We start from the raw sequence: 25,999 nt of genomic DNA on the forward strand, positions 1-25,999 counted from the left end.
CATTGTGAAGATTAAATAATATAATCTGGTAAACATCTAGCAGCATCTAGCACATAGTAGACACTGCTAATCAAAGGGGAAACTTAAATGTTCGGTTGCTCATGGGCGCCATTATGCCAGCGGGAAGGTGGCTCAATACCTAAGATGGTGAAGGCTCAGGACCAAAGTTACAGCAGAGGCTTCCCTGGCAGCGAGATCAGCCAAACAGAAAAGTCCCCGCCCTGTAACCCCACCGACATCCTGGGCCAAAACCTTTAAAAACCACGCCTATAATACCCTAGACACCTGCGACTTCTTTGGCCCCTTTCCTCGGGACCAGTGAACCTGGTCCGCAGACCCTAATAAAGCCTGTTTTATACTTTGCTTTGGCTCAATCTCTCCCTCATTTTCGTCTCCTCTGGCCGATCACTGAAAGGCTGAGCTTTCTTGCTATGAATTTTAGACTATTAAGATCATTAAAGACTTATCAAAGTTTCATTTTTGTTTTTTAAAAAGGCACGTTTTTCTATACATATAGTCTGTGCTATAGAGGAAATAACATAAGAGTGAGATTACTGGGTAAGCCTTAATTGCAGAATCAGTATTGGGATTTAATCCAAATTCCCGTCAATCTTTTAGTTGCAAGTAATATTAACATGAGAGTATGTTAAACGCTCACTTTGCACAGAGGAATTCAACTCAGGACTTCTGACTGTAAAAAGAGCCAAGAGCCTATTTCCAGGGCTTAAAGCTCCAGACAGGTGGGGCCTAATCTTCCCTCACCACACTGGCAGGCCTGGAACGCCCGCGTCCCGGGGCAGCTTGAAAAATGCTGATAACCCGGGGTGGGTCCAGTCCCTGTTTGCAAGGCCAGCCCTGGGTTCATTAATTTCGGAGTTTGGAAACCGGAGGGGCGCGGCTCTCCTCCTTTCCACACCGTTCTCCGGTCCCCCGGTCCCGTCCGCTCTTGGAGCCCATGCTCCTCACACCTCTGCTCATTGCCCCTCCGTTCCTCACAGGTTCGCCCCCGCCCTTATTTGGTTTTAATCCCATCCTGCCTGGAGCTCCAACGGTCGGTCAGGAGGCGGCCCTCCCAAGGGCGGGGGACGAGGGGCGGAGCTGTTGGCATTTGAAGTCGCCCGGTTCGGCGCCCGGGCTGCAGACGCGGTAAACCTGCTGAAGGTGTAGACGCGTAAGGTGTAGACGCGTGAGCCGAGGCTGCTTGTAACGCTCTGCTACGCCAGTCGGACACCATGGCAGAAAAACGGGATCCAGCCAGCGACCAGATGATGATTTGGAAGAAGCACCAAGCTGTACAGGTACACCTTGCACTCTCCGAAAGCTGGGTGTCCGCTAGTAACGGCCTTGGCTTCCCCAGCGCGGCGAAGTTCCTGGGGCTGTACCCCTGATCAGGGCGGCGGATGGAGGTGGGGAGCTGCTTTGCGTTCCAGATGGAGTTACATTCGCGGGGATGAGGGGAGAGGGTTCTGTGGCGTGGAGCAGCGGGCCTGCAGGCTTTGTGAGTGTTTGGTTGGTGCAGGTTGTGGCGGGTACAGGGCGCAGCTGGTGGCTCCATATTTGCACTTTTGCCAGGCTGGGACAAAGGTAGCAGTTTGAGGGGGGGAGTGGAGAAAGAGGCAGAGAGCTGCAGCTGCAAGAAAGGAAGTGAGGGGGGCAGTGGGGGCAGGCTCTGTTATGGACTCAGCTACAAGCATTCATATTTGAGGAGTGCCATGGGGTTACGGACCATGTCTTATTATTTCTATATGCCTAGCACTCATCACGGTGACCAATGTCTAGTACGCACAGCATTAAACGACTAAATAAAAGAATTTTTATATTATTATTTGCACTAAAAAATATCAAGCCTAACATTTTAGCGCTAGAAGCGACATTGGGGATTAATTAATGTGTTTATTCACACCTATTCTTTGAGTGCCTACATGTGCTAGGCACTGTGATGTGGGGAGGTGTACAAATTTCAGTGAAACCAGAACTAGGGCTTTAAGAGGCTCAAAATCAAGCCTGGGACACACAAGACAGATAAACAGATGATTACCGTTTATTGTGGTGAGGGCTCTTACGTAGATTATCTGTAAAGAGAGTGACTGACAGGCTTCCCGAAGCAGGTGACATCTGAACAAGGGCTTTAAAGATGAGTAGGAGTCCAGCACAGTGGTGGTGTAGGAGACATTCCCGGCCTGCACCCAGGGGTGCAGAGTCTTAAAGGGCATCTTTGAGGAGGTAAGATTAGATGAGAGCCCATATGGTCTGAGTCATCTTATCAAATTGACCTAGAGAGTCTGAGGGACTTGCTCAGTTCCCGTGACGGCTGGTTAATGGCAGAGGGAGGACTAGAGTTATGCTTTTCCTCAATGCCTAGTGCTCAGTATTTATGACATGAGGTATTAATGCTAAGTGCTCTCTGATTGCTTTGTAGTTTCCTGATGGTGAGAAGGCTGCCTTTCTCTTCCAAGGGCCTGGAAAATCTCTCTTCTCATCCTACCCTTTATTCTATGCCACTAAGATAGCTCAGTTTCATGAGTTCTTAAAGTGAACCAGAGAGACCTCAGAGTCTTATTGATCAAGGACATCCAGACAATTAGTGAAAGAGTCAAGATTAGAACTCAGCTCTTGAGGCCAGGACTCTTTCCATACCCAGTGGTTGCTAAATCCTAGTTCACACGGAACTTTTCATGAATAGTTGGTGAATTGAGAAAAAAATGGACAATGTAGTGAATTTTTCCATAAAACAACATTTATTCATTTTTAAAGGACTCCTTTATTTTGAGACTAGCTTGCCTCTTCATTATTTGGGAGGAGAATAAGACCCTGCTGGTGATTTACCCTACATGGTTGCCCATGAGAAATAGCTGCCCCACGAAACACATCCACAACTGGGGGACTTATAGTTGAAATTGCTGTCTCCTCTGACCCTGGCATCATAATGCACCGTGGACATTGTCCTGATTGGCAGTCCCATCAATGTCATGTTATTCCTCACTTTTAGCTGCTCTGAGTGAAAACATCTTATTCCTTGGAGGCGATCTCCCCACCACATCCCAGAAAAGTTGAAAGAATTGTGCAGGGTATACTCATATATCCACCATCTAGATTCTACAGTTAACATTTTGCGATATATCTTCTATTACATGTATTCCATCTGTCTATCATTTCTTCATACATCCATTAACCCATTTTGGGGCATGCATTTCAGAGTAAGTTGCAGACATTAGACTTTACCCCTAGACACTAACCATGCACATGAACAGAGTTTAATGTTCATGTTTTTAAGGTAACACTTACATACAGTGAACTTTAGAGATATTAAACAGACCATTTCATGATATATACACCTGTGAATCCTATTCCCTTACCAAGATGTTGAAGATTATCACCACTCTGGAAGGTTCCCTCATGTGTTTTCCCAGTCATTTCCGGCAGTCCCTGTAGTCCTGCTCCAGGCAATCAGTGTTGATTTTCTTTTTTTAACCATTAATTTATGTACTTTTTCGTGTAATGCTTCTTTCATTTGGCAAAAATGTTTTGTTTTAAGATTCATTAATGTTGCATGTATCAACAGTTTTTTTTTTTTTAATTGCTGAGTAGTATTCCATTGTATGAATATCCCACCATTTGTTTATCTTGTTGCTGGACACCTAAGGTATTTCCAGTGTTTGGCTATTATGAATAAAGCCGCTATGAAAAACTCTTATACAGGTCTTTTTGTGCACATATGCTTTTATTTCTCTTAGGAAATATGCAGGAATAGAAATGCTGAGTCATAGGGTATGTGAATGTTTTATGATGAACTGCTAAGCCTTTCTCTAAAGTGGTGGTACCATTTTCTACTTCCATCATCAGTGTCTGAGAGTTCCAGTTGCTCCACATTCTGTCAGTTTTTAGTGTTGTCTGTCTTAATTTGAGCTATTCTGGTGGATGCGAAGTGATGTCTCATTGCAGTTTTAATTTTCATTGCTCTGATGATCAGTAGTACTGAGCGTCTTTTTACACACTTATTGATTATTGCTATTATTGGTATATGTTTCTTGGAAGTATCTGTTCAGATCTTCTGTTCTTTAAAAAATTGGGTTGTCTTTTTGTTATTAATTCATAGTCCATATTTTAAGTTAAATCGCGTGTGGGTTGTTAAGTACTATAATAATAGATCTCAAAATGTATGATGGTATAAACATATTAGAAATTTATTTCTCTGTTACATAATGAACCAAAGTGGTTTGAGGTTGAAAGGGGGGAGTGAATAATACTCTGCTGCCCACAGTTTTTGGGGTCTCCTCGCGCCACTGTATGTTTCTGGCTCTTTTGTTGAAAATTATTTGGAAATAATAGGAAATTTAAAAAGAGTTTGGGCAGAAGGTATAAAAATTTCAAAACCATGTAACTACGACAATGTAAATTAACATTTATTTATTTATTTGTTTGTTTGTTTATCTATTTATTTTGGTACTGACTCTTCTGCATTTTTTCCTCTTTCATGTTCGCCTAGAGACCTGATGTCCTCACCACGGGGGCTGGTAATCCAATAGGTGACAAACTTAATACTATGACAATAGGCCCCCAGGGGCCCCTTGTCATTCAGGATGTGATTTTTCTTGATGAAATAGCTCATTTTGACCGAGAGAGAATTCCTGAGAGGGTCGCGCATGCTAAAGGAGCAGGTGAGAGCTATGTCCTTAGGAAGGAAAAAATGTAAAAGAGCAATTAGTAATCAAAAGAGAAATTAGTAATTAAATGATATTTCACTGGATTAAACATTATAGATAAAATTCTTTATTTTGATAAAAATAGATGCAATCTTCTTTCCCTTCCATTATGCAGTTTGGTGAAATAAAAATAAGGATACATAGACACAGACATACTGTTACTAAAAGTAGATTTAGATAGCGCATTAATTGGGTAAATACTGGAATGAATTGTACAAAATTGAGGATACTTTTGTTGGGGTGGTGAGTTTGTGGTGATTTTTCCTTTTTGTCCAAAACTTTTGTAAAACTTTCATCTTTTATGACAGAAATGAAAGATGGAGGGGGAGGTGGTATTTAAAAGAAAGCTAAAAACTCAGGAAAAATAAAACTCGATGGAAAGGAAGAAAAAGGTTTTCTCTTAGCTGCTCCCTTGGACTCCCAATCAGGATTTCCTAATTTTAAAATTTCCCTTCTTCCATATGCTTCATGGTTTCTCCATGATGACTTTGATACGTTGTTCAGTTTGTCATTTGGCTCTGCGGTGTCCTTCCTAAGCGTTTATTCTTTCTGTCCCTGTGTTTTCTTCTCTCCTTCCTGTTCTTTTTCTCTCCTAGGCTCTACTTGTACTTCGAGGCCCTCTCAGGCCCTGTGTCACTGGGTCAGCCTTGGGTAGTAACTTCCAGCCCCATTCTCTGCTCCTCCTCTTGGCTCTAGCTACGGAGCACTCAGTTTAGCACGGAATGATAACAGGGCCTTGCCTTTTATCGCATCATTTTGCGTTTAGACATCTCCCCTTCCTCCATCACATTGGAAGCTCTCAGTAGGTCAGTGCGAAGCTATCAGTTTCTTCTGTCACTCAGTTGCCTGTTGAGGGTCCTGTGATCTGAGTGATGGTCTCATGATGAGAATTTCTGTGTCTTTCTCTTCAGGGGCTTTTGGCTACTTTGAGGTCACGCATGACATTACCAGATACTCCAAGGCAAAGGTGTTTGAGCATGTTGGAAAGAGGACCCCCGTTGCAGTTAGATTCTCCACTGTTGGTAAGTCAGTCTGTTTGCAGGATTGCTTAACTCAACCCTGTACCTTATTTGGGGCATTTATAACTTAATTTAAAAAATTCTTATTAGAAGAGATAGAAAACAAGCACTTTTCCAAATTACAGCCAGTTTTTACAGTTGAAAAAATATTTTGAAACATGTAGGAAGTTACTGATAATTCTGTTTGTTGAGATCTTCGGAAATCACACTTATGCAGAGGCCACCTCTGCAATTCTGTGGAATTGGGAAAGAACTTTGCTCTAAGTTGCCTCGGTGGAAGTGTGGAGTTGGGATCTTGTTCAATAACCACGATAATAGCTGTCCCTTATTGAGAATAACTCTATGCCATCCGTGGTTCTGTGCTTTATAGACGTTAGCTATAATCTAATCTTTAGATTTACTTTGCAAGGTGGGGTCTTTTCGAAAGGTTAAGCGACTTTTCTCATGTTGCAGAGCTAGTAAGAGTTCGATCTGTCATACTACATCTCAACACGCCACAATGTTGTGATTCTGTTTCTTTTTCATTCTGTGTTTGTGTAGTTTTAAAATACTATGGAATGCAAAAATAAATGGAATTAAGAATAAGAACCTATATTTTAACTCATTTTTTAAATATTAACTTCATAATTTTAACAACTCATTTCTCTTTGGTCACTACTTTAACCTTCAAAATTATTCTCTTATTTTAATTTAAATTTTAGTTACCTATTTGAACAAAACTACCTTATCATGTTAAATGGATAATCTTTTCAGTTGTTATTAGACATAGAGGCATACCTCAGAGTTATAGCAGGTTCTGTTCCAGACCACCACCATAAAGTGGGTCTTTCCCTCAATTTGTAAAAAACATATCCATGAAATACTATGAAGGAAAGCACAATCATACGAGGTATGCCTGTACTCTCTTATTACTCTCAATTAATTCTTTTGTTTAATATGTAGACCAGCTTAGCTGGTGGGTGGTAGAAATAATAACCCAGACACTTAAATACCTAATTTACTTCTACAAAATGGATTGGAAACGGTAGAGCCTAATGTTTCCTTGTGATGTTAGGCTGCTTGGATACAAAATACTCTGGCTGATGCTACATTTTTCCCATTTGAATCTTTTAGCTGGAGAATCAGGCTCAGCTGATACTGTTCGTGACTTGCGTGGGTTTGCAGTGAAATTTTACACAGACCATGGTAACTGGGATTGTGTTGGAAATAACACCCCCATTTTCTTCATCAGAGATCCCTTTTTGGTAGGTGATAAAGTATTGTGCACTCTTCGAATGTTTATGGATTTAAATTGATTTCAAATGCTCTGTATAGATTGGCATTTTAGGGAAAGCCTTTGGAAAGGCAGAGAGAAGAAAATTTGGGTTGGCCAAATTGCCTCTTTAAACACATTTCTCTGTATTTCATATCTTTTCATAAGCTCAAATAACAACAGTTACCATTGGTCTTAGATTTGGTGTTTCAGAATTCACTAACTTAATGAGAACAGTTCAGTTTTCCTTTCAGAGGGTGGAAGATTAATACAAAGAGTCATTTGCCCTAGAAACAGGTAGTGGGTAAATTTAATGGTAGAGTTTGGCAGTTTAAAATTCTAGGATGATAGTGTTGATAATTATAAGCCACAAACCTAGCAATAAGCATTATGTATAACATAAAACACTATAATTTCTGTAAACTTAGGTTTTTAGTTTTTTCTCTCTTTTTCCATTTAGTTTCCATCCTTTATTCACAGCCAAAAGAGAAACCCTCAGACGCATCTGAAGGATGCAGACATGTTCTGGGACTTCTTGAGCCTGCGTCCTGAGTCTCTGCATCAGGTGGGAATGCTTCTTTTCCAATCTGTTATATCACCTGGTATGGAACTGTAATTATGCCTCACAGTGTGTTTCTTCAGTTTTGACTGTTTCATTTGAATTGATTTTTGACTTTTTTTGGGGGAGGCTTCCTCGGATTTCAAAGAGTATTATAATGACTGATTTTGTTAATCTTCCCCCATTCATGGACTTCAAGTAATGCTAGAAACATAACCAATTAATATTTAGCAATATTAAGGATTAACATCTCTAGTATGAAGTAAAGCTCTCTGTATTAATGAAATGTGGGGAAAGTAGTTTTTAGTTTTTCTTTGTAGAATTTTGAGCCATGAGATTAATGATTTATCTATCATTGTGCTTTAAATTTTTTCTTTTTCTTTAATAAATGATAATAATGGTAACTCTTCTTGAGGGTACTTGGGTAGTATGTCACATGTAATTAAGGGATTTTTGGAGACTTAGAGTATCTTAAAAATCATGGATGTTTTGATTTAAACTGAAGAACTTTAGCCTTCATTTTTCTGTTCCCTAGGTTACCTTCTTGTTCAGTGATCGAGGGATTCCAGATGGATTCAGGTATATGAATGGATATGGATCACACACTTTCAAGCTGGTTAATGCGGATGGAGAGGCAGTTTACTGCAAATTCCATTATAAGGTATATGTCGCCTCTGTGGCAGTGAGTAAAAGGCTTCCATCACCCCCATCTCCTTACTTGTTGTGAGGATTGCACAAAATTAAACAAGGTGAAGGCCTCTCTCACTTTTCCCGTAATTGCCCCCATCCCCAAGCATGAAAAGTATCAATCTGTTTGATTAGTACTGTGGGTATTTATTTTATTGGCCACCACTGAATTGAATAGATTCATGCTGTGTGATTAGAAGAACTGTGTGTGGCCTCTCTTTGGTCTCTTTATTTCATGTGGCTGGAGGGTAAGACTATGTGGTTGCTGTCAATAGTCAAGGTTCTTTCTCCTTCTGGACCCGGGAGCCGTGCCATACACATCTGGGAAAATGCTCCTTTGGTGTTGGCTCTGTGGCTTAACGCGTCTAGTGTTGTCAGGTACACATTGAAACTCTTTTCTCCCTGAAAAGGGAAGATTTAAGGTTTTGATTTGGGCTCAAATGTAAGAAGATAATAACAGGCCTCCAGGCTAGGCTAAAGGAGATTTCTACCTGAGCTAGGCTAGCTTTCTAGGGTTTTTGTTGTCCTTGTTGGCATTTGGAGTTAAGCCTTAGCAAACAGTAAAGTTTTATGCTCTGCCTTTCTCAGCCTTGAGTCATTGTTCTGAGCATAGCTATCTTTTGGGGTCCAGGATGGGACTAAGGTAGAATTAGGACATCCTGTCAGTAATACCTATTTCATCATTACTTTCATTTCTCCTAATGTTGTAATTCATTCATCCATTATTTAACGTTTAATAAAGGTATATCATAAACAAGGCAAATAAGTAAAATCAATTACAAATGTCAGAAAACAAAAAATCTGTTTTTAAAATTTGCTTTCATACATTCAGATCAAATCAGTTACCTTTGGTGAAACTTTTGAGAACCTTTAAATAAACTGAAGTGTTTTAAAGGGCTCTCTGTTAGTATAGTCTTAGCATTTGTTAAGAATAAGCAGTATTCCCAGAGAACTCTAGAAGGTTATTAGAAAACCTCTGGTAGCCTAAGAATTTGTTTTCAAATACTACGGCCAAAATAAGCAGACACAGATGTGGACTCACGACAGAATAATCTCCCTCTTAATGACATCAAAAGGGCCTGTTTTCTTCTGTCCAGTCTTAATCTTTATCTGAACAACTTTTGATAATATATCAACTAGGACAACTGTCACTCCTCTTTATGCTTATGACTTGGAACTACAATCTTTGGTAAGGAACACGCTGGCCTGTAATTGACCCATTGACTTGTAGTTGCCAAAGGAAGCAGTGTTATTTAGAGCAGGGCTACACGACTGTACCTGGGACAGCTAGCATGGTTGGTGGCTTTATAGTGAGACCAACCTGAACTCAGATCTTCCCTCTTCTAGATAACTATGACTTGAGTATATTATTAAGAGTTCTCTGCGCTCCAGTTTGTCCCTGTAAAACTGGGATCATAATACCAGCTGTCATGGTCCTGGAAAGGTTGGATTGTTTATGGATCTGTTGAACAGAAGATCTGGAGGTAGTCTGGGATCTATGCGGATTCATCAGTCTGGATTATTCTGGCCTGAGATTATTCTTTCCTAAACCCAAGGGATTTAATTAATGTCAGAAAGGTATTGCAATATTATCGTACAATTTAATGTATTAGCTCTCTGGGTGAACTGCAGATGATCTCCATTTTTTAATCCTGAAAGTGGCTTTATTTCTGGTCTAATAGTCAGAATGGTTCACATCTTGCTACTGATTAGAGAGAGTTGGGTTTTCTGTGGCTGTCATGAACCAGCCTTCCGGAGGTGACTCAAGCTAAAGACATCTTTCCATGGGGCTTGGCTTATCGGGGATCCTGTTAGAATAAGATGCAGGTGGGAACTCTGTTGAAGAGCAACATGGTATGGTAATGGGAGCCCTTGTGATAGTGACTTAACTTTTTTGGGTCTTAATAGCTTGTTTGAAGAGTAGTCAGAGAACTGTTTCAGAGTAGCTGCACTGAAGTTTTTTCCAGCTCTTTGAATTATGATTCTATGATTTCTTTTTAAAAAACGAAGAATGTGGTGGTGGAGGGATGCTAATCAAGCACAATCTCAGTAGTTGATTTGAGCTATTATAAAACAAGGAATTAAAAAAATTACTTCATAAAAAAGAAAGTCCTTTAATTTTATGAATTATTTTCTTATTTTTAAAATATATTTTGATTTTTTTTTTAATTTGGAAAGTAGCATGACCATAAATATTCAAATAATAGCCACTCTGGATAACAGTTTTGAAGTTTCTCAAGAAATTAAATACAAGAATTACCATGTGCCCCAGCAACTCTATTTTGAGAAATCTACTCAAAAAACCCCCACTGAATTGCATACTTTGAAATGATTTAAATGATAAGTATCGTGCCAAAAATTTTTTTGACTTGTCTGAAGACAGCAATGCAGCATGCATTATGTGGGGGGAAAAATTAAAAATAAACTATATGTCAACAATTTAAAAAATTCAAATAATATGAGTACAAAAAGGAAAAGATAGGACTCATTTTAAGTATGAATTGTATAGATAGATTTCCTAGACATTTAAGAGAATCAGGACCATCCAGTAGAATTTCTTACTGATAAACTCCTTTTTGTGTCAGATTTGAACAGTGGAATTATTGTTACAAGAAAAAGCCAGTCTTTGAGTTGTGTTATATTCCTTCAGTGAATTACTGTAAAGTTCAATAACTTTGCCATTAAGTTTCAGCATGAACTTTTTTTTTTTCATTCCGTAGAGTGATCAGGGTATCAAAAACCTTTCTGATGAAGAGGCAGCAAAAATTTCCCAGGAAGATCCTGACTATAGCACCCGGGATCTTTTTAATGCCATTGCTACAGGCAACTACCCGTCTTGGACTTTGTACATCCAGGTCATGACATTTAATCAGGCAGAAACTTTTCAATTTAATCCATTTGATGTTACCAAGGTGAGTCAGTTAACAACTAAATTGTTCTCTTTTTAAAGTCTCTTCGTACCTAATTTTAACAAATTTCCTGTCCAGTATTCATCATTCATCATGTACAAAATGCAGTGGTACCATTTTAGAGTTTCCCAGCCTGTGAATGAATGCTCACCAGTATTTCACTTTTAGTTCCTGTTTGATAAGATCATTGTGTTCTTCTAGGTGGCTTGGTATATTATTAGCAGGGCATAAATTTTGCCCAGGCCAAGGGTTGGTATTGACTGTTTACTGTTGCGAAAGATTCAATATTCTTATTTTATTGGGTTAAACATTATTATTTTCACTTATTATCACTGGCTTCGTTATATTTGAAAGCCAGACTTTTTGCAGGTACTTTAAGTTCCTTCAGTTGGTGGTTTTGTAATTGTGTGCATGACATTCTTCTAGGTTTGGCCTCACGGCAGCTACCCTCTTATCCCAGTTGGTAAACTGGTCTTAAATCGGAATCCAGTTAATTACTTTGCTGAGGTTGAACAGTTGGCCTTTGACCCAAACAACATGCCGCCGGGCATTGAGCCCAGCCCTGACAAAATGCTTCAGGTAAACCTGGTGGACTCAGGGGTACTGGGCAGGGACGTGTGCAAGGGCACACACACAACACACACACTTTGGCTAGCCTGGGTCCTTAGTACCTGTGGGACTGATTGAAACACTCCGAGATGGGTATTACAGTGTAAGCCAAATTTCATAGTGAAGTTCCTCAGTATGTTGACTTTGACATTTAGTCTCTAAAAAGAAGTTATATCATAAACGCCTCAGGTATTTTTTTAGAGTAAAACACTCTGTTAGTCCTATAACTGATGGGAATGAATGTCGTTAATTGATTATAATATCTTGGTCAGCATGACTTTATTCATTCCTCTTCCATGGTGATATTTGAATTTTTCCATCCATAAAAAGAGATCTGGGCATGGTTTTTACAAACTAAATTTATGTTGCCGGTGATTAAAGGCAGCGGGTTTGTTTAACCATTTGTCTCGGTAATGTTTTTGGACATTCAGTACTATTTCATCATTTTCCAATGTGTTCTGTCAAGGGTACGAAGAGTAGAAAATTCTTCTTTGGACTAGAACTCAGTTGGCAAATAATTGGCTTAATAACTATTGAGTAAATCAGTCTTTGACGTTTTTGGACTACGAAAGTGAAACAAAAGTTAAAGAGCATATCTGGGGTCAGATTGCAGTGACTGATGGCTGCTTCTTATGTATGCATCTGATTCCAGTCCAGGCATCATTCCTCGGAGGCCGGCTAGGAGTCCCTTGTTTTTATTTAATAAGAACTTTTTGCCTTGATAGTAGGAACATCTGAGGCTTTTATATAAAAATACGTTTTTTATTAGTTTTTAGTTCACTTTAACGAATATAAATTGAACACATATCTACCATGTGTGATACACTGCCCTGGCTCTATAATAGATATAAAAACACAGGAACTATAATGTAAGTCAGAATTGTGTGGTGAATCAGGAGAAGTCTTGTCTGATAAGAAGATGGTGACAGTCTCAAGAATGAAGTAGCACTTGAGGTGGCTCTTGAAGAATTGATAGGATTTTGATTTTCCACAGAGATAAGATGCGGCAGGGGGTGGACATGAGTATGGGGTATAGAGGCAGATGGTAGTAGATAGATTTAAACTGTAAACAGTCACTTTTTCCTAAAGTAGAAGAAATAAGATTGGGTACATTGAGCATATGTTGGAGAGGACCTTAATGCTTGATTAGAAATTTGTACAATTGTCCCTTCTAGGAAAAAAAAGTTTTCTTCGGTTTTGAGAAATGTGATCAGTATATATCAGGTAGAAGCATTCTGGTTGGTGATAAACAGGAGAAGAGAGAACTGGGAAGTCAAGCAGATGACAGGGGAGAAACAGCAGTGCTCACATGGAAACTGGGGAACAGAGGGAGCCAAGACAGGTCACCCAAGGTGACCCTGGGCCCCGAACCTCCCCCGCTGGGGTTTGGAAGGAAGCTGACCCATGTGAAGGAGTGGTTAATGGAATTTGCCACTGCATGAAATTGTCCCAAGTAGAGCTTAGATTGCATAACCCCGGTATTGAGAGAACAGGTTCAGGAATAAAAGGTCATCCAAAGGCTTCTCACAAGAACCCAGGTCACCATGGGTCTCTGGGGCCACAGGGAGACCTGAAGGCAGTGAGCAACACTGAGATGCACATTGAGAAGAGCACTGAAGGCCTAAGCCCTGGGTTAAGGACCACGTAGCAAATACAGTTCTCTGCATCAGCGAAAAACCAAGTGTTTGAGGCATCTCAAAGCTGCGGGAAGAGAGTTCTGAAAAAGGATGATAAATGGCAAGTGTATAATTCATTTAGTGAATTGAATTATATGAATGAATTACATAAGTTTTATCAGTATTAATTTCCATTATGGCAAACATATTTTAAATTTTTTTTTTTTTAATGGAGTTAAAAAGTGTTTGAAGGAGCTTTGTTAGATTCAGTCAGGATATCAGTTCCTAGCATAGTTTTTCCAACAACTTCTGAGGTCATTTAGCTGTGAATCCTAATGCCACAAAGCACGTTAGGGGACATGCAGAAAAGGACTGTCATACCTATTTAGCCATTTGGTGACCAGTGAGGAATCTTTTAAAGTCCAAATAGGTAAGTGACATATTCTGCATGGGATGTTAGGAAGATTGTTTTGGCAGGGATGCGTAGGACCATGTTGTTGGAGGAAGGACTGGAAGTGGAGAGCCAGTTAGGAGGACTTTGAAATGACTCCACGGAACATCCGGGGGTGGTAATAATTGGGTACTAATGGACAGTGTTCTCAGTTGCCTTTCAACAAGGTCACACAAATACATTTTAAACTTTGCTATCCAAAGTGGTAAGACTGATCATGGAGAAAAGACAAAATAACATTATGTCAGTGACTGAGAGACTGTCCCCCAAGTACCTGATGACCGAGAGACTGTCCCCTGAGTACCTTCACTCCCATGCTCCGCAGTTTACTGGAAGTGGAGAAGAAGTCGGTCTGAGTGGGAGAGCTTTGTTTTGCTCTCTGGCCCAGGTCCAGCAAAGAGCTCAGGCATAGAGCCTTGGGTGAGGCCTAGATTCAAATCGATGTCAGGGTATGACCTTGCTGTGCCCATTTCCCAACCTTGGCTCTCTACCCATTAGGTGGGGTAAGGTTGCTTTATAAACACAAAGTGACACAAAACCAGAATTATATGATAGTGGCTGTATCCAGGAGCTGCTTATGTCCTGTTGGTAAATGTAGAGCACAACTTAATTTGTTTCGAGCTAAAGGAGACAACCTGCCTCCAAACCGTAGGTGTGTCTCAGTTATAGCTGTACGACCCGTCATCTAAATCTCACCCTAGAAATATCTGAAATGATTGCAAGAGGTAGAGTCACTCGGCCAAGAGCAAATTACTGACAGAACTGTGAGGTGAGATTAAGTATGGTGGTATGAGTGATTTGGTACAAAATATTGGATAAGCTGCCCTATTCAACTAGATTTTTATTTTGGCTCATAGTTAGGGATCTAAGAATACTCTTTCACATTCCAGGTCCATGAGACAATCAATGAAAGAAAACTGCTCATAGAGTAGAGCTTTAAATAATGAAAATATTTAAATAATTGGATCCTAAGATTAATACAGAATTAATCATAAAGCTTTTTGTTTCAGTACTAACTGAAAGAAACGTCCTTACCATTCTGCCTTGGTAAATATGTAACTTAGTTTAACCTTTGATTCAGGACCTTGTGGCACTATAGGGCTGTCATTTTGAACCACGGCTTTCTTAGTGTAGTATTTGGTTTATATCTCAAAGTCACAGAGCTCGAAGCGCTGTGACATAAAGCAGAGTGTAACATGGGAAGTGCTTTTTTGTATAATTTCCTATATAGTTGATTTGGTAGGAATTTGTTTCTTTTCGTTCCTGCACACAGTCATGGTCTGTTTCGTTTATGACTGTAGGGTCGCCTTTTTGCCTATGCTGACACTCACCGCCACCGCCTGGGCCCCAACTATCTTCAGATACCTGTGAACCGTCCCTCTGGTGCTCAAGTGGCCAACTACCAGCGTGACGGGTCCATGTGCATGTTTAATCCGGGTAGGCCTAAGACATTTGGCTCAGGGCAGAGGTGCTGCTGGCCAGAGGGTGGGAAAACAGGCCAGTGGTTCTCAGTCTGGCCCCAAGGGACTTTGTGCTCTGGGAAGGTGCTCCACGGGTGCTGCCGCCAACTGTGTATTTTTTTGCCCAGTAATGAAGGTTTAAACTGCCTGAGGATTCTCCATGCTTTTATCTATTTTTCTATGTTTTATTGAGAGTTCCCACCTTTGATTTTACTTGCTGTCCTCTGATCATGAAAGGCTGGGAGTAAGATCTTTCACACTGCCTGTGGTGGAGTAGCATCCAACTTAGGAGGTTGGGTTTTAAGGACAATTTCTTAAATCATTCTTAAGTTACCAGGACTTAGAATCTTGGAAGTGTAAAAGCCAAGAGTTCATGTCTTGTTTCTCTGCACTTCCGTTAGGGCTGTAGGGGAGTGAGCCTAGCTAGAATTTGGATGGAGTAGGTCAGAATAGGGGAGATAGAGCAAATTGAGGGATTCTCCTCCACTTCTTTCATTAAGTGAATGGGTCAATTGGTGAGTCTCTACTGCATTTTGGTTTTTGGAGCACATTTATCAAAGTTACATATTTTATTTTCCTTTTAACTCCTTTCTTTTTGGTACCATGTACAAATAGCTTCTATTTCTAATTACTTATTCTAATTAGAGAATGCTTGATCAATGTTTTTTCCTTTAAATATTCCACAGTTTAATATATAGCTTAGTTTTCTTTTTTTTTATTTTCCTATTTAGGACATATGTGTTATAGTAATAGGCTGCATATCTCTATCCTTTCAGAAATTTTACTAATTAGCTATATTAATAACCCTAGATGTCTACATTCAAACAAAGTTAATTTTTCTATGATAAAAAGTGCATATGCCCTAAAGCAAATTTTGAAACTATAGAAGAGAAGGGAGAAGAAAAATCCACTTAATAGTCCCAATGCTCAAAGGCCACAGCTGTTACATTTTTCTATATTTCTTGCCAGTCTTTTCTGTGAATAGTTTTTATACACTTAAGATTATTTTGTATATATGATTTTGTGCCTTACATTTGTGACCATTATCACGAAGTCTTTTCCATGTATTTAACAAGTTTACATGCTTACTGATTATATAGGGGGCTACAATTCTCTACTCTCTGAGGTTTACAGAGATGTAGGATATGTTGTTGCTCAAAGTAGTTGGTACTTCCTGTGTTCTGTCTTCTGCATTTTTATTCTAAATTGATTTTTTTTTTCATTCGTAGTCCTTGGTCCTTTTGTTATTGAGACTGGCTGTGTCAGAGAGATTCATGCATATTTTGGAATTCATTAATAAGTAATTGCTTCGTGTTTGCCATTATAGTGGCATACATATGAAAAAACTACTTATGGATATAGTTTAACACACTCTTTGCCTTGTTTTAGAAGTAGAGCCTTTGGGCTATGCTCTTCAAGTTCTATGAGGGAACTTAATTGTTTCCAGTAGCCAATGACTTGAAGACAACTCCCACTTTGAGTAAAGGTCAGAGCTTATTTGAAAATAGAATTTAAAAATTGCTCAAGTAGGCACATTTCAGAGAGTTAATTCTTAATTCAGAAAACCACTGTGGTGGCTGGTTATTGGAACACTTTACTCTTCATATGGACATGGCTGACCTAGCATGAATTTCTTGACCTAATAACTGGGCTCCGTAATAGCATGGTGTCCTTCCTCTTCCTACATTCACTTGGTACCTTGTTGAATTGATAAATAGGCACCTTTTGATTATGTACTCTGGATAATCTGTTCAGGCAGTGCGCTGGGTAAAATTCCAACTGCAGACTGGTTAACATGTGTCTTAATAGGTGTCTAGCCCCTTAATATGTGTCTAGGCCACTCCTTCTGTTTAGGCAGTGTGTGTTCAGATAAATTACGCTTCTGCTAATATCAGCCAAAGCAGAGTATAGTTAGGAAAACAAATATGCCAAAATGGGGAAAAAAAAGACTTCATAATTTTTTTCAGAAATTACAAAAGATGTTTTGATTGTATTTGTTGCTTTTTTTTCCTGTAAGTTTAGATAAATGAGTGCTGGCCTACTACTATAAATATCAAATTTTTAAAAATTTCTTTTTTTATTTATTTGTAAATAAATAAAAAGTAAAAGTGAAGTAAAAGTGAAGCCGGACTTGAATAAAGTAAGTCAATAAAGGAGAGATACCCTGAGATTCTTAAAAACTTTTAAGGAGAAGTGGAGTTGTGTAATGGGAATATAGCACATGTTGGAATGGAAGAGACCAAAAAAAAACCCAGAGTTCTAATCCCAGATCTGCCACTAATTACCATGTGACTTTGCAGCAGTTAATATTTCCAGGCTCAGTTTATAGGTCTCTAAATCGAAGGAGCAGAGCTAGAACTTTCTGTCGCTCCCAAGAATTTTGTGATTCAGAATCTAAATTGAGCCTAAGTCCATAGGAAGTCCTCCATTTTGAAATGTGTTTGGGTCTCATTTTCTCATTTTCTAAATTTATCAAACCTGTATAAATTTATTTGTACTGGTAAGCATCAGAAGATTTCATAGATTAGACCATTTGAGGTGTTGAAAGGGAATTTGAGATCTCTTTCTTTGGTTCAGTGAGTCAGCTCATGCGAGCATTTGGAAGATGGCAGTATTCTCTAAGAATTCGAGTATTGTCTATACGTAAATATGGTACATTAAAAATAACATATGCATGGCATGTATATGTATGTGTGTGTGTATACATATATATACACATATATATGTCTACGTGTGTATATACACATACGTATATGTAATCGAATTTATTTCATTTTACGCTGTTTGCGGACCTCTTTTGTGTTTTATCTCCCTGCGTGAATCTGTGTGGTTTGCCTTTGAAGGTGGTGCTCCAAATTACTACCCCAATAGCTTTGGTGCTCCAGAACAACAGAGTCGTTTCCTGACACACAGCACTACATATTCCGGGGATGCGCGGCGCTACAACAGTGCCAATGAGGATAACGTCACCCAGGTAATGACTTCTTTATCTGCTGTGGGAGTCACCTAATCATTCTACATCTCAATGGCTGCTGCTTCCCCCACTCTCGGTGTGATTGAATTCAGGGAGGACATTGCTAATTCATAAGTCAGTCCCTTTCTTAGGGGAAGTCAAGGGGTTGTGTTATGATGCTTTTGCCGTACGAGGTATGACTCATTGCAACGCCCTCAAATTTTGTTGAAGGGATAAGGTGGGGGCCACTGGGGAAGAAGTGATTTCATGGAAATCTAAGAAATGGGCAAATAAAGCCTAAGTGCAGACAAATCTAAGAATCTAGGCAAGGATGCCAAGAGTTAGGGGATAGAACTGGATTCAGAATAGCTCTAGGAGCCTCAGAGTTAGGAGTGTAGGTGTTCTTACTATAGGGCTTGCCGTTCTCAGGGCTCTGCTACTCTCCATCGTCTGTCTGCTTCTGCTTTCCAGCACCACTCGCTTCTTCTTACCATGTCCTCCTATTCTTACCACGGCCTTCCGCTGCCGTGGCCTCCTCGTTTTCTCCTCTTTGCCTCATAGTTTCTGTTTTAACATTGCCGTGACTTTGCAAAGACCATGGCCTAACTCTTCTTTATGGCTTCTTTCTCCATATTTTACTTATATTTATTTATTTATTTATTTATTTATTTATTTATTTATTTGACCATCTTTTGTTCCTTCTCTCAAAACTTCTAGATCAGATTCTGGAGAGAAGAATCTGACTCATCCTTCTGCTCTGCATTGCATCACTGGCCTGTGTCGAGCCCGTGGTTAACTATAGTTACCTATAGTTAAAATTAAAATGCCCCAGAGCAAGTGCCCGCCTTCTTCCCAGTGACCTTTGGCTGCTTAAGGGCAGTTCTTTTACTAGATGCAATGAAAGAGGCCCTTGGACATCGAAGGGCAGCTACCTCCCCTTACACCACACACAAGAAAAGAAAAAAGTTAAAAAGTACAGTTCTCCTAGAGTTCTGCTTGGGTAGTTGGTGTTCAACTAAGTATTTCATTGAGAATAGGACCTATTTCTAGTCTCTCACTTTGTAAATGTAGCTTCCAAGTAAAATATACTTAAATACATGAATTAATTCACTGTGAAGATATCTTTGTTTGAAAGGCACTTAGGTGTATACATACATGTATACATAAAAAAGAAATCACTTTGCCATAGGATATAAAGTATACTTTGAAATTAAACATCTCCTGAAAAGACTTTTATAGTAACTGCATTATTCTTGGTATGTAGGGGATACCAAGTATATTACAGTACGATTTCTGCCTCTCAAAGAATTTTACCTACATGAGGTCTAGTCCAGTGTTAAAATAGCTAATATAACCTCTGCAAAAATTAATTTAGATAATAAGGGTATTGCTTACATATTAAAATTTATTAGATAATCATTCTTATTTTATTGAGAGATTTTCTTATCACTATATAGAACTTCTGTTTTTAAGTCGTGATACTGCTTATAAGTTTATAGCTTAGTTCTGTGACTATACAAATCTTGTGGGAAATAAAGACGGCTCAGATTTATACTCTTAAAATTGATTTGCTTAGACTTCCTCTTCTGGCTTATGGCAGACTAGCTTGTATCAGACCTATCCTCTCGTGGAGAACATTGAAAAGCTAGAGAAAATACAGAAAGCGTCAGATTTTTAAGGCTTTGGAGAGCTAACAAAGCAACAAGGATTTGAGGGACCAAGATCTTGGACAGAAAAGCAGTGCAGAGATGTGAAGTGTGGTATTAGGTGTCCTTTCCCACTGAGGCGTTTATTACTTTGAAAGCATCTGCCAAGATGCTGAGCAGACTTTACAGCATTTTGATGGGTCTGGAGGGATAAAAATTGGTGTTCAGGGCCTGCTAAGGAGGAGGCCTCTAGTTAACATTCCAGGCTTTCAGTGGGAATCCCTGAAGGGTCACACCTAGGAATAAGGGCAAACCTGAAAAAAAGCTTGCCTTCATAAAAACTGAGGTGCAGCTTTGCGTCAACTCAACCTCGGACTGGGTTAAAGTGATCACTTTCTACTCTGTCTGCTAGAAGGAGACATAATTCTTTGGAGGAAAATAGAGCCTCAAATTATCTCTACATTTTTTTTTTTTTTTTAATTTGTGCATGTCCAACATTCAATAATACAACACCAAGCATACTCATTCCATACAACCTTATGACTGAAAACCAAGAGAGAAACCTACTGGAGATCTAGGTAGTGGAATTGTCAGATATAGGTTTTAAAATAACTGCGATTAATACATTCAAGAAAAAACGTGGAGAATTTAATCTATGCAAAAAGAATTGGATAGACATACTGAACTGAAAATGCAACAACTGAAATTAAGAGCTTAGCAAATGGGCTTAAAAGGAGATTAAACATAACTGAAGAAAGGATTAGTAAATTGAAACAGTAATAATTATCAAGAGTAGCTCATGAAGAGAAAAACAAAACTCTTCATAATGGGACACTATTTAGAGATTAAAAAGGCAAGCCACAGAGTGGGAGAATAGGTTCGCAATTTATCTAACGGAAGATGTGTGCAGAATCTATAAAGAAGCCTTACAGAACAATAAGAAAAAGATAGACAAATGAATAGAAAAATAGGCAAAAGACTTGAATAGGCACCTAACAAAAGAAGGTTTTCCAGATAACTGAAAAACATATAGAAAGGTGGTTTACCTCACTAGTTTTCTAGGACATGCAAAATAAAACCACAAATCAATACCATTACATATGCACCAGAATGGCTAGAATTAAAAAGACTGACCATACCAAGTGTTGTGAGGATGAGAAACAACTCTCTCATATGATGAAAATATTCCCTAGAGTTATTTCAAGCTACCAGCCGATGTCACTGAACCTTTGGCCTAGGGAAGCGATGTTTACTATCTCACTGTTATATAGTATTCCCACCACAGCGATAAAACAGATGCAAATAACCTCTAGAATATAGATAATATGTGTTAAGTAGAAAGTGACTTGTTTTGAGGGTTTATTACTTTTGTTGGTAATATAATTTAATTGCAAGTTTATAAAATTTAATTTTTAATCATGACCGTGTTTAACAAGTCACTCACAAAATTCCAAAAATTTGACAATTGCTCTCATGAGCAAGCTGGCTGCAGTATACTACTGGAATTGCAAGACCGAATTCCTTTTAGTTTAAGATGGTAGATTGAGGTGACACAGGAAGCCTTTCTTCTGCTTCTCACACATGACATGGTAGACTAAAAATTAGATTACAAAGTATGTAGTTGAGCTAATAAACAATTTCTCTAGGTTCCAGAAATGAACAAGGAATCACAGTAGTGCATGAACATTGAAAGGTATATATATCTCATGGGGGTAACCAAACCCTGTTTACATCTTATTATGATTTTATGACTCCAAGGAGCTAAGAGCTGAGGCCTCAGGCTTCACGCGTTGCAGAGGGCTAGAACTGGGCTCTTGAGATAATGATGACCGTCAGGAACTGGGATCTCATTGGAAAAACTACCCACCAGACTAAGGATGCAGCTCGGAAGCATGTGGGCTCCAGTTGGGGTCCCTTTCCTGTTCGTGCTCAGGTGTGGTCCCTGTATTCTTGCCTCACTTAGAACCTTATGGAAGTCCTGAACTGAGAAACAAGTGAATCAGTGAACATTGTTAGGCCTCTGCATAGGTGACAGAAAAAGTTACCACATGAAGACATCTTTATAACTGAGACACATTGGGAACTTCTGCAGAAGATAACTTCTGTTAAAGATAAGCTACTTGGAGAAATTACGTACGAGGCAATCCAATGCCCTGAGAAGCTGCACATGCAATAGATGGAGGAATCATGCATATGATAGAAAAATCTAAAATGAGATTTAAAATAAACGTTATACCACATTCAATGAGATGCAGAAAGGAATATTATGTATAAGACAAAAATAAAATGTGAGAAAACAAAAACAGGTAAATTTGGAAAAGAACTAGATAGAAATTTCCAGAAACAAAAACAAAAAAGTGCAATCTTTGAAATAAAAATCCAAAAGATACGATGATGACTCAACGAGTGTTTAAACAATACGTTTGTTACAGCTGAATAGAGAATCAATGAATTGGAGATAGTCTAAGAGATTCCCATAATCCAGTACTTTGATCGGATTGTGTTAATATCAAAAGTCTATTTTAAATTTTTCACATCAGATTTAAACTTTATTCAAGTTAAGAAAAATGTTATTATAGTGTATTTCCTAACTTAGGAAAAACAGTATTTTATGAATTTGATAGTTTGGATAATTGGATATTTTTGGGCTTTATGAACATTAATAGAACAGTACATAGAACAGCACCTGGTACATTACGGATACTTGATAAATAAGTATTTGTTGAATGAATGAATGATTAAAATTGCTAGAATAAAATTATAAACTAAAAATGATTGATTTCAGAAATGAGCAAAGGCTATTAGGACTGATATTTGATACTCAGCTCCTGTTTTTCATTTTAATCTAGATATTCATTTTAGAGGTAAATCCAATCTATGAAAAATACCACTATTAACATCTATCTTCTCTAGGAAATCTGGCTTTTGAATAACTAAGGTCATACATATACTAATGAATTAGGAGTTTTTCCCTCTGTTGGTCCGAGTGAATCGAACGATGGTTGTGTTTTGCTAAGTTTACAGTTGATGATAGTTTGCACATTCTGGACTTGTCCGTATTAAGAATGTGGTGGGATTTTTAAATCCTAGGCCATACTTACTGCTTTATATTTATAGGAGATTTATCAGAAGTGACTACAAAGGACATTGTTAAATAGCAGTCATGAGCTATTATCGATAACTGAATTTAAAACAAAACGAAAAGTGAGGAACTCAACACTAATGACAGTTTCAAATATAATTTAAAATTATTCTTAAATTCTAAAAACTTTTCTCTCATTATGCAAGTGAGAAAAGTCTCACTTTTTCATTTCAAAAGTGGCATATTGGGCGAGCTTTGTTTGTGATAAAGTGGATTCTTGATTTTTCACGCTCTGTGTATTTTCAATGAGCAGGTGCGGATCTTCTACACGCAGATACTGAATGAAGAGCAGAGGAAACGCCTGTGTGATAACATTGCTCGCAGTCTGAAATCCGCACAACTTTTCATCCAGAAGCAAGCGGTGAGTGATATTTTGGGAACTGAAGGGTGACATCTGCTGGCTAGAGAAGAGAATGCAGCTGTGTGAGAGAACTCTTCAAAGGAAGTGTCATTTCTATTTTACTGCTAACTGGACTTAAGAAAATTAAAACTAAGCCCCAATCAACCTCTGATTATTTTCTCTCCAGTGCATATGGCAAGTCCATTGATCCTTAGCTCTTTGTTCAATGTGTAATAATTTAGTTGATTTCAGGGTGAATTCTCTCCTATGCTGTTTAATTTGACCGTGGCCATGTTATGTGCAAGAGAGTAATATTCAGTGTCAAAATGTGGGTCCTGTCACAGTTTAGCTTGGGCTTTAGATACTAAAAAATACAGCTTACATTTTTGTGGTCTTCCTGTCTAACCACTTGATGTTACAACACCTGACCGTCCTTCAGAAACAACTAAAACTTGCACATTTCCAAGGGTAAGGACTGAGCTACTTTCAAAAGTCAGGCTGAACTTTTGCACTAAGGTGCTGCGATATTTCTGATGGCAGCTCATTGTGTCGTATGAAGTTTTCTGACCTGCCACAGGGGTAAGCATCTTGTGAATTTAGGAAACATCACTATTTCATTGTCTCTTGGTTGCTGCTTCTGTGTTCATAGGGGGACAGGTGGGCTAGCTGCTGCTGTCTGGGATGAGTTCGAAGGACTGAAGACAAGTACCAGCAGGCTGAGCACTTTTTCTGTAGGCAGAGTTCAGTGTCCATAACTACCTTTCGTGAATGTGTGTGCACAAATATTGAGTTACTCTGAGGTCAGCTCTTTACATGCATTCAATGCAGCTTGCCTCATAAGTGTTCTTCTCGTGATATTCTATGAGACAGGTGGAATGATCTTATTTATTTTATGGGGGGTGGACATGCTCAGATGAATGAATTATCCAGAGTCATTCAGGCTATGTCAGAGCTTTCACTCCAGTCTTACTCTTTGTTGTTAATCATTGTGTGGTTCTACTTCCTGAGGAAGTATCTTTCCTTCTCTCGAGTAAACATTGAAACAGATGCTTGGACTGGCCCAGTGCGGCTAGGGTAATGTTTATATCTATTTTCAGGTCAAGAACTTCCGTGATGTCCATCCTGACTATGGGGCCCGTGTCCAGGCTCTTTTGGATAAGTATAACGCCGAGAAATCTAAGGTGAGCCCAGAGCAGCCTGGCTAGGGCAGAGCATGTGTGTCCTCGATTAGACTCAGCATAGTTTGGTTTCCTTTTAGGATGATTCTTCTCAGGGACAACTATTAGATTTCTTAAGCAGCTGTTCAGGAACTCATTTGAGATATAAAGAACTCACCTGCAAAACACATACTCTTCATTTTAGTTCTGGACAATATAAGATAGTTTAAGGTGAATCCATTCTGAATTGTTATTATTTTCATTTGAGAGGAAATTAAAGCTAAGATAAATACCAGGTTGCTGCTCTGGAATTAATTAATTAATCGCTGGTCTTGTTCTTTTAAAATAGAAAGGCTTTACAACGCATGAGTCTTGCTTGACTGCAGCGGAGAAAGCTAATCTGTGAGGGTCGGGGCCCTGGTCTGGTGTAAAGTTGCAAAACCATGGTATTTACACACAGAATCACTCATTGCTGGATAGAAGATTCTCCTGTGCTGGATGAGCAAGTACAAGTGTATGTTTTTAAAATGATAATCCAGGTTTCTGTAGCAAATAATGTAATCATGGCTTTTAATGCTTCTTTCCTAGAGGAAATAAAGGTTAGGATTTAATGATCATTTGAAAGAAACATGTAATTGCTTCTGACAGTTGGATTGTTCACTTAAAAATCACTAGGACGAAAGTTTCTAGCAGAAACATAATTTTATTTGATAAGAAAAAAATCTTGATGAATATATGTTTACATATCATCTCATGGCCTATTATGTAAAAATATGATTGTAATTATTATATAAGAAAAAAAGATGAAGCTAATCCATTGAGAAATTTTAATTTTTCTAAGTTCTCTATAGGAAAAACACATTTAATGCCTTAGCATTTTTTGAAGATTACCTCGGTAGCATCATGGCTTATTTCTGCTTGGAGTTGATCAGGTTTTTAAAAATCTTGAACTTACATTTTTGCTAATACGGCATTGATTGTTTTTTACAACAGGTTGATCTGTAATACCTTTATACAATAAAATAATCTGTACATAAGAATAGAAGAATGGTATTTGATTTTTTTTTTTTGGCTTCATATATAACTTGGAATGTCTGAATATCATCTGTTATCAAAAGCTTATCCTTGAAATTGAAAATATCAATATCACGAGGATGCTGTATGTTTAAACCAATAATAGCCTTTGGACACAAGGGACCAGGACTTTAATTCTATCAGGACAATAGCAAACTTCTCAACTTTGAAAATTACTTAGATCTCTTGTCTGTTAGCTCACATCCTTATCTGATTATGAGTTTTTAAAATAAGGGTCCAGAACCTCAAGTTTTTTGTTTTTTTTTTTTTACCCATATTTGTTAATCACACTTAAAAATCAAGTGGAATACTAAAGATGAATTTGGAATACTAAATGAAAATCTGTTTTCCTTGAAAAACCTTCGCTTCATCTCAGATCTTCAAAACCAGTTCGTACTTACTCTCAAGAATTCCCTAAGATA

The 25,999-nt window shown here is 38.5% G+C and overlaps 1 protein-coding gene across 1 annotated transcript; it reads left to right on the forward strand.

Annotated features, from left to right (window-relative positions):
• The first annotated feature begins 958 nt into the window (after positions 1–958).
• Positions 959–25,540, forward strand: CAT (catalase). The gene is made up of 13 exons (XM_016133096.2): positions 959–1,298; positions 4,487–4,658; positions 5,615–5,725; positions 6,836–6,966; positions 7,435–7,539; positions 8,069–8,194; positions 10,941–11,132; positions 11,556–11,708; positions 15,107–15,242; positions 18,109–18,239; positions 23,260–23,367; positions 24,444–24,527; positions 24,853–25,540. The coding sequence occupies exons 1-13, from the start codon at positions 1,233–1,235 to the stop codon at positions 24,907–24,909; spliced, it is 1,572 nt and encodes a 523-aa protein (XP_015988582.2). The 5' UTR covers positions 959–1,232; the 3' UTR covers positions 24,910–25,540.
• The last annotated feature ends 459 nt before the right edge of the window (positions 25,541–25,999 follow it).

Source organism: Rousettus aegyptiacus, unplaced genomic scaffold (genome assembly GCF_014176215.1).
Source record: "Rousettus aegyptiacus isolate mRouAeg1 unplaced genomic scaffold, mRouAeg1.p scaffold_m13_p_5, whole genome shotgun sequence".
In the NCBI taxonomy this organism is placed as follows: Eukaryota; Metazoa; Chordata; class Mammalia; order Chiroptera; family Pteropodidae; genus Rousettus; species Rousettus aegyptiacus.

Excerpts from the sequence above, each read along its gene's own strand:
- CAT (XM_016133096.2), top strand. The coding sequence starts at position 1,233 with ATGGCAGAAAAACGGGATCCAGCCAGCGACCAGATGATGATTTGGAAG. Across the intron at positions 6,967-7,434 it reads TCATCAGAGATCCCTTTTTG|TTTCCATCCTTTATTCACAG; the intron begins GTAGGTGATAAA and ends TTTTCCATTTAG. Across the intron at positions 18,240-23,259 it reads ATGAGGATAACGTCACCCAG|GTGCGGATCTTCTACACGCA; the intron begins GTAATGACTTCT and ends TTCAATGAGCAG.